Source organism: Gekko japonicus, unplaced genomic scaffold (assembly GCF_001447785.1).
Source record: "Gekko japonicus isolate JY-2015 unplaced genomic scaffold, Gekko_japonicus_V1.1 scaffold137, whole genome shotgun sequence".
NCBI classification, from domain to species: Eukaryota; Metazoa; Chordata; class Lepidosauria; order Squamata; family Gekkonidae; genus Gekko; species Gekko japonicus.
Genome location: NW_015174276.1, coordinates 1,058,420 through 1,067,720, shown reverse-complemented (window position 1 = coordinate 1,067,720; position 9,301 = coordinate 1,058,420). Strand labels below are relative to the sequence as shown.

General features: G+C 48.0%; 1 protein-coding gene across 1 annotated transcript in view; it reads right to left on the bottom strand.

Annotated features, from left to right (window-relative positions):
• The window catches only part of FBRSL1 (fibrosin-like 1), a 197,846-nt gene that overhangs the window by 15,157 nt on the left and 173,388 nt on the right, over window positions 1-9,301 (bottom strand). Inside the window, exons 10-13 of the mRNA XM_015423778.1 lie at window positions 6,856-6,927; window positions 5,228-5,257; window positions 4,030-4,101; window positions 662-794 (exon numbers count right to left, since the gene is read on the bottom strand). Of these exons, the coding sequence (XP_015279264.1) occupies window positions 662-794; window positions 4,030-4,101; window positions 5,228-5,257; window positions 6,856-6,927 (307 nt within the window). The remainder of the gene's footprint in view (window positions 1-661; window positions 795-4,029; window positions 4,102-5,227; window positions 5,258-6,855; window positions 6,928-9,301) is intronic.

Genomic DNA, 9,301 nt, shown 5'->3' with positions numbered 1-9,301 from the left:
TGGGCAGCGTGAAGGGCTGGGGCAAGAAGAACCAGAAGGCATCACAATCCTCTCCTTATCCTATTTTGCTTGCAGCCTGCATGCTGCTCCATGAGTAATTTCCCTATGCATTTCAATGAAGAGATGGGGAAGGTCTCACAAACTGCTCTGGTTAATCCTCCCAGGAGTTTTGTGCCATGGCATATCTCTGGCTCCACAGGACAAGATCCTAAAAGGCATTTTAGCCCCCAGAATCTTAATACTTTTTTTTTTTAGTTATTTTGTGTGTGTGTATATCTGGCTATGCCTGGAAATCATGGTTGACTTCTGGTGACCCCTAGCGGGGCTTGGATGTTTCAGAGAGGAGGCTTACTATTGCTTGCCTCTATGTCCCAGCCCTGGAATTCCTTGGAGGTCTCCCTTCCAAACTACTTGCCAGGGTGGGCCCCGGTTAGCTTCCGAGATCTGACGAGATCGGGCTTGCCTGGGCAATCCAGGTCAGCGTGAATCTTAATACTTTTTATATCCCATAGATTAAGCAGGAAGCAAATTTTCTGACAACACTGCCACAACGTGCTCATGTTCACCTTGCCAGATTTTGCAGTGCAGTTGGGGAGGAAAGTTTTGACACACGCTTGTACTCATTATCATGATTTTAAAGACACACAATCCTTCTCCTCACCTGTGGTGGAAAACAGAGGCCGGGCAAGATCCTGAGGATAATGAAACCCCGGAAACACCCCCGGGGCAGGAGGTCTGCTGAACAGGTCAAGTTTCCCTCCGATTTCTAGCTTGTGAGGATCCAGCTGCATTTGCTGTCAAAGGACACAAAAAAACACGATCTGATTATACATTTACTCTTCCTTTACTGAGGGGGGGGGAGGAGGGGAGAAGTGCTTCTAGCAAAGGGCTCAAGCTCCACGCCTGCCTTAGCACTGCCGGGGAGAGTAAGCTGGAGTGAAGGCAGTGCCTGCGGCCGCCCCCAACAAGTCCGCGCTCTGACAGGCGCCTCTCGGCCAGGCCATTTCACTCCGCAGCTTCTCAGCTGCCCAGCCTCCTCCACATGAACGAGGCCTGAAGTGATCTCTTAGCCCTACGGCGTTAACTCAGTGGGAGGCTGCAACGTGATATGCTGAACTATGCTGGGCGAAGTGCCCCTCGGAACCTTTACTGACCTTGCCTCTCTCTCTCTCTGTCTCTCTCTCTCACACACACATATTTCCTTTGGCTAAGAGCTGCAGACAGACCCCGGGCCTCAAGAAGAGTGGGATGACAGAGTCCCGTGCTCGGCTGCTTTCTCTCTCTGACAGAAAGTGACAGAGGCTTGTTGAGGCTAAACCCTTTGGGGAGGGGGGAGATCCAAAAAGAAAGACTCGTGGAAAAGGAAGAGGAGGACAGGACCGCCCCCCCCCCACTCAAAAGTGCCTCACAGGCCACCGTTCCATTCATTTCAACATGCTCTGAGCATCAAGTGCTGTTAACTAGCCTGCAATGGGGCTGCCAGAGGGCCGCTCTGCTGGCCGGTGAGGGGGAAAAGGCGGGAAACAGGGTGGAACACTGGCTGCATCCGTGGGTACTGGTTAGGAAGACCCTCAGTGGGTTAATCCAGAAGTATCACACTTTCTTCACAATATGCGACAGCTATAAATGACCTATGGAAATCCAGGCGATACTCCACAACTACAGGGGGCAGAACCCCGTTATGGGAGCCTCCAGAATTAGTAGCCCTGAGTGTCTTCCTCCCAGAAGGTGTCACAAAACAGGATGCTCTCTGGGTTTTCCTGCCCTGTTCCCCTTCATTTGATGCTGCTTGGCCTCTTCCTCCCAGAAGGTGTCACAAAACAGGTTTCCCTGCCCTGTTCCCCGTCATTTGATGCTGCTTGGCTGGGAGGGAAAACTCAACTGCATGACAACATGATGTCCTTAAAAAAGAAAACAAATGGGGGGAGAGAGTCCAGGAAGAGGAGAGCACGGGGACGGTTGCTTTCGGCAATTGCTAGGCTCCTCCCGTAATGTCTAGTTCCATCCACAATGTCAAACGAAACCATAAAGTTTGATTATCGTGTTCCATCTTGCACAAAGTGAAACGAACCGTATACCTACCACTATAGAGTCTCAAGATAACGGTCTTTCCCAGCACTGCTGCCTGACAGCCTGTAGCTGGTGCCTCAACCTGGCAAACCAAATGCTACAACCTCCAAGGCTCCCTCTAAGCTGTGGGGTCTTGTGAGCAAAATTCTACTTTGGGAGCTACTGGCATTAAAGTTGTGAGTGAGCGATTTGGCTACGGCATAAATTACTTTGCTCTGGAGCCATCCTTCCTGAGCTAAGGCAAAAATGTGTGAGCCGGAGGCTAAAAAACTGTGATCTAGCTCGCACTAACTCGGCTTAGAGGGAACACTGGCTACATCCACTGAGCCAGAAGCGCTAATGGCTACGACGTTCCCTTAGTCAAGACTGGACGTAAAAACCAGTGTGCCTTCAACAAGTTCTACCTCCCACAAGTTTGGAAAGCTCTGCATCTGCAGGCAACAGTGAAGCACAGAAAGTTATTTCAGAGCCAGATTGAGCAGTCTCTGACCGAATTCGTTTCTACCAATGGGTCTGTCTTTTTGCTATTTCTGCTTAAAAACGCAATATGCTCAGCAAACCGGACTGTGAGTGCAATCTATAAAAGACGGAGGGAGCCTTGCCATTCAGTGGGCTGTGGGGACTGATGTAGCTTTCTGATTTTTGCATGACCCTAGTTAACTCCGTTGCGGCCCTTGGATATTCATCGATGAATTAATGAGAAAAACACACGGTGGTTGCGTTGATGGGTTAATGGTGAAAAAAAGGCATATAAATACAACACCCTATGGCTCGGCCGAATTTGTGTATGCTATCTGCAAAACAAGGATCTATTAAAGGAACCTAGCACTCTCCCGCTATTCTGCAACCCAACTTGGCTTTGCCTCACTCAGCAGCAGCTGAACAACTTCTTCAGAAATTAGCTGACCACAGAGCATCAGGTATTTGCATCTGTGGGTGCTGCGAAACCAAGAGTTCTGAAGCTCAGGTAGTCTTCATGGCTAGTTTGTTGTTCAGTTCTCCATCCCCAGCTGAGAACACCCCTCTTACCTATTCTACCAATGGACCTCCCCTTTTTTTCCTTTGGTTCCCAATATATCAACCACCGATAATCATTTCACTAAAATCCCACAACAGGCAAATTGAACTACCGTGGCTAAGGACTGCACTAATGCACATCTATAACTATGTTCCAGGTTGCGAGCTTTGGGGTCTCCTTGTGGAACTTAAAGTGGCACCCGCTTCGGGCTCTCCCTGTGGAATTCCAAAGTGGCACTTCTCCAGTAAGAGGTGTGGAAAAGGTGGCTCTAAAGGTCATTGGGATCCTTCGAGGACAGAGTGGCTCGAGGACGGAGACCTCTGGAAATCCTCAGGATTCTAAAGGGTTTTCGACAAGGGGGAGACCTGCCGTTCCTAAATTTCTTACCTTTCCAGTTCCACAGTCCCCCCCCCCCCCCCCCCCGCCACACCATACAGCAGCCGAAAACCCCCAAAGCACCTCTGACACAATGACTGTCATTCTACTCGCCTGCTCTATGTTTTGTAAAATGTCCTTCACCGTACCGCTCATTTCACTCTGAACAGGATAACACTCCATATTCCACAGGAGGTACTAGTGCAGAAGGGAAATGATATTAAACACGCGTGCTTCGTATGCCCCCGCCCTCCCCCCCCCCAAACCTCCCCAGCCTGGCTTTGGATCTTTGCATATTTAATACCTTCCACTTGGTTTTGTGTTTTTTTTCCCCCTCTACCAGGCTGCCCTGCCCACCAGGCGAAAGCAACCATTTAAAGCTCCACAGATAGACGTTAAAAGATAGAAAAAGGCTTCATTAATTCCACCTTACAAACGACAACAACGGGGTGGGAAGCTGCTGCTTGTTTGTTAATCGGGGCGGGGAGGAGCGTGGTGGGAAAGGGAGTATAGCCTGTCGAAAGCCAGAAGAGGGTTCTCGCCTCTGAATAAATGTGTCCATTTACCTTTATCTTCTGCTGGTGATGGTAGATCTGCCAGGCGATCTGGACGTGAACGGCACACCACTTGCCAGGCTTCTGCAATGGAATGGATTAAAAAAGGGGAGGGGGGGGGAGGTTTGAGTTTAAAATACCAGCAATCTTCAACATCGCCATCAACAGATAGCTCAATAAACAGGATCAGCCGTTCAGGGTGCCGGAAATTAAACTTGTTGATTTGTGTTTAACCATTCAGAAATATGGATTTTTAAAAAAAGGATACAGGAGGGAAGATATGTTCGGTAATCTTTTGCCACAAATCATGGAATATGTGGTCCTCATCAGAAACAAATGATTGTGTTTCTCACGGCTGCACAAAAGGGGGCAGGGCTGAAATGGCATGTGTTTCCAGAGGACTAGAACGGTGATGATTTCTGCACTCAACGTGGCTCCCTGCTCGTTCCCAGGATTCCTATTTTACTCACGATTGTAACCAAGTGTTGTATAACCCACAACATTCATCATATCCATTATTAAAACAAAAGTGAGGAGAAAATAACATCAGTTAAACTGGGGGTCCCCAGCCTTTTTGAGTCTGCAGGCATCTTTGGAGTTCTGACATGACGTGGTGGGCATAGCCACAAAACGGCTGCCTTGGGAGGCAGAGCGAGCCACAAAATGGCTGCCACAGCTTACCTTCAGTCACAAAATGAGGACCCTTGTGCTGTGGTGGCAGCTGCTGCCAAAGCAACTTTTTAAAAAATCTGCACCGCCAATCAGATCTCCAGTGACCAATCATGTTGGGGACTTCTAAGTTATAAACACTATTATAAGCAATAACTAAATGTATGAAAATAAAGGATCCAGTGCCATACATAGCTCCATGTCCCTTCCCTCATAAATATCACAGAATAAATTATGCAGGATAAAAGAAATTGTGTAAACTTGTTCAACTAAGGAACTGCTCAGTTGGCATAATTCACGCAGGCAGCAGAACTCAGCTTTTCCTGGTGCTGAATTTTGGCCACCATGGAAAGCCGAAGCAGGAAGGAAAGGCTTGGTGGTGTGAAACAGAGTACTGCATACACTTTAAACTGAATCCAGTTTAAAAAGAAAGAGAGCCAACATAGGCTTACTTAGTATGCATTTACATTTCCAAGAGCACACAAATAACAGTTTTGTAAGAAGTATATTAAAAAAAAAATCCCTGACAAACCTTACTTACTCGTACTGGAGGCCGATATGGGTCAGACACCTAAGGAAAATGTAGGAAAGGAGGTTAGCCGTCTCTCAAAATCACCACACAGAGCAAAACTAAGGAATGTCATTCAAAGGAAGGGATGACACTGAATGGAATACAGCAAGGAGAGAGTCACTTGGTAAGACAGAGAGCTTCCTAAAGCAGTTGGGACACACAAAGCAGCTTTAGACTGAATCAGAGAATTAGTCTATCAAAGTCAGGATTGTCTGCTCAGATGGACAGGATCCTTTTAACTGGAGATGCCAGGGATTGAGCCTGGGACCTTCTGCATGCAAAGCAGATGTCCGACCCCTGAGCCACTGCCTCTCCCCATTTTGCCCAGCTTTGAATATATTTTTTTGCAATATTTATACCCTGCTTTTCTTCCATACTGGAACTCAAGGAAGCATTTATGAAGATCCTCAGGTGCTGATCAGACTCATGACTCGCTTAGCTGAAGCAAGATCATTGCACCAGGTATCTTCTAAATACACCGTGGCACAAAGCAATCTTAGCATGCAGTTGTCATGGGGAAGAAGCAGAACGTGTGCCTATTGTCTTGTGCGATCAAATGCAGAGGTCAGCATGAGCCTTTGTATGACTTCTTGCACAAGAGTGAAAACAACCATGTTTCATCTATGAGCGACTGTCACTCGAGAGAATAAAACGAAGCCTTCAGAATTTCAAGAAGTGAAACAACTGCTTTTCCAACGCATTGCAGTCTACCCACTTATTTGAAATCCAGGTTTATTAAGTGATAATCCACCCTGACCCAGGCTAGCCCAATCTTGTTGCATCTTGGAAGCTAAGCAGGGTTGGTCCTGGTTAGTACACTTGGACAGGAGGCCATGAAGGGAGTCCAGGGTCGCTACACGGAGGTAGTCAACGGCATACCACCTCTGTTTGTCTCTTGCCTGGACAACCCCAAGAGAGGTTGCCATAAGTCAGCTGAGACTGGATGGCACTTTTTACTGCCACTAAGTGATAATCTACTGTTTGTCTCTTTTGAAAACATTGATAAAATAGCTAAACACTGTGTTTACATTGTCCCACCCTTAATATTCAGGCTTCTGAAAAAGTGGCGTACTGGGAACTGAAGGCAGAGCCCAAAGTGCCACTTCATTACAAGCATGGGACAGTCTTCAAGCAGCGGCTGGATGAACACTTATTGGGGATGCTGAAGAAGAAGAGGAGGAGGAGGAGATTGGATTTATACCCCGCCCTTCACTCAGAGCAGCTTACAAACGCCTTTCCCTTCCCCTCCCCACAACAGACACCCTGTGTGGTAGGTGGGGCTGAGAGAGCTCTTTCCAGAACTGCTCTTTCAAGGACAGCTCTGACCAGAACTGTGGCTTGCCCAAGGTCATCCAGCAGCTGCAAGTGGAGGAGTGGGGAATCAAACCAGGTTCTCTCACATTAGAGTCTGCACACTACTATACTACACCGAATTGGCTGATTTAGGCTGAACCTGCACTGAGCAGGTGGGTTGGACTAGAGGGCCTGGCCTGTACGGCCTCTTCCAACCCTATGATCCCATGACTTAAAATCTGATTTTATAAATGCCAAAACTTCAGCAGTATTCATAAGACAGAAGTTATGACTTCTATACCTACCCCCGGTGTCTTTTGCAGAAGAGTGTGGTGTACTGTGCCAGGCCTGCTTGCTACATCGATCGGATTTGAAGTCTACAAGAAAAACAGAACCAAACGTGAACCACATTGTAGTGATTTTTTTTTTTTTACACAATTCTAGCTAAAAGTGAGGACTTTCTCACATGGCACTCATGTTATTTCAAAATGTTAGATTAGTAGATCCCAACTGAGATAACGTAGTGATGCTATGGGCTCATGTCGGATTGGAAAGGAAGTGGTGTGCGGCAGATGGAGGATCTTCTAAATTCTTTTAAATATACAGTTTGGGAAAGACACGACGCACAGCCCAGCATCTTTGACCGGGTATTTCTCTTGTGAATCCCAGATGCCAGTATATGATGGTAAGCACTGAATGTGTAAGGGAAAGGTGCCCATGCATTTCCCACTGTATTCTGAAAAGTGAATTCTGTACACCAGAGGTTTCGTCACAGGCTAAGAGCCATCGTGCCCTGACCCGGATAGCCAAAGCTAGCCTGATCTCATCAGATCTCGGAAGCTAAGCAGGGTCGGCCCTAGTTTGTATTTGGATGGAACAAAGAATTCCAGGGTAACTATTCAGAGGCAGGTAATCGCAAACCACCTCTGAACTTCTGTCTGAAAACCTCACGGGTCCGATGACCTGGCAAGAACCATCATGAAACCCCCCCCCCCCAAAATGACTAGGCGAAGCAGACCTCAAGAAACGGCACTCATTCAAGTTTTCTTTTTCAATAATTAATTCAAGTTTCCTTTTATAAAAATTATTCTTACAGTTGCTGTTCCACTAGACCTTTAGGACTGTCGTAAAGAAGATCCCCAACTACTGGGGGTTGCTGGGTTTCAACCGGCAACCCTCAGATCAAGAGCTCTGCTTCCTCTTACAAGAAGTCACTTGTGCTGCAGAGGAAAGTCCTGAGTCTTGGAGAGGCACAGGCTACATGCTCAGCCCAGCAGGAAGCACTTTAAAAACCACTCGGAAGGCCATGGGTTCCTTTCTGGGCCAGTCTCACTGCTGGCCTTGGCATGATGATCTTCCATCAGCACGTAGGCATTTTCCACTGTGTTCTGAAAACTAGATTCTGAACACCAGAGGTTTTGTGACAGGCTAAGAGCCATCGTGCCCTGAACGGGGCAGCCCAGGCTAGCCTGATCTCATCAGATCTCGGAAGCTAAGCAGGGTCGGCCTCCTGATTTTGACTGCTGGCTTTCCTTATGACGTTGGCCCCCGTTTAACAATGTGTGGTAGCCTTGACTTCTCCTTTTCCAGCACTGACCTTGGGACTTCCATGTGACCTTAGGTCCTACTTGACGATTTGGTGTGCACCCGGTTTCTTCTCTTATGATCCACCCTGCGACTTCTTCTCAGTCTCACTCTGGGTTCCTGGATCCCCATCCCTGGCTCTGCCCTGTTGCTGCCTTTGACACGTCTTGGTGCCTTTGCGTATCACTTTGTGTTTATGTTGTATTATTGCATCCTGTCTGGTATGTGGTGGAGGGGGCAGAGTCCCCCTCCAGTCAGACATGTGGTTCACTTCCTGGTTTCTTTGCAGACAAGCAACCTCTCCATAACAGAGGGACAAGTTTGTGCGTGATGGGTCTGAACAGAATTTGATGCTGTCACTCTTCCTAGCCATTGCTTTCACTGATGGCACTTGCCCCCCCCACCTTTACAAAGGTAAAGGTTCCCTTGCTCGAAAGCCAGTCGAGTCTGACTCGAAGGTTGCGGTGTTCATCTCTGTTTCAAAGCCGAAGAGCCAGCGCTGTCCGAAGATGTTTCCGTGGTCATGTGGCCAGCATGAGTAAACACCAAGGCGCACGGAACGTTGTTACCTTCCCACTGAAGTGGTACCTATTTATCTACTTGCAATTTCTTGCTTTCGAACTGCTAGGTTGGCAGGAGCTGGAACTAGAGACGGGAGCTCACTCTGTCATGCGGCAACTCGGGTCTCGAACTGCTGAACTAGTGACCTTCCACAGCCTGCAGTTCAGCATCTTAACCACTTGAGCCACCCCCCTTTACCAATTAGTTAAACTGCACCTCTGTACGCGCGACAGACATTCACCTTGCTAACTTCCGTTGCCGTCGAACTGCTGAACTACCCACCTTCCACAGCCTGCAGTTCAGCATCTTAACCACTTGAGCCAACCCCCCTTTAGCAATTAGATAAACTGCACCTCTGTACGCGCGGCAGACATTTACCTTGCTAACTTCCGTTGCCGCCCTGGCCTATATGGCTGAGGCTAGCCCAATCTCCTCAGATCTTGGAAACTAAGCAGGGTTGGCCATGGCTAGTACTTGGACCAAAGATGTCCAAGGATGCTATGCAGAGGCAGGCAATGGCCAACCACCTCTGCACGTCTCTCCCCTTGAAAACCCTATGGGGTCACTGTAAGTTGGCTGAGACTCGGTGGGACTTTCTACCACCAC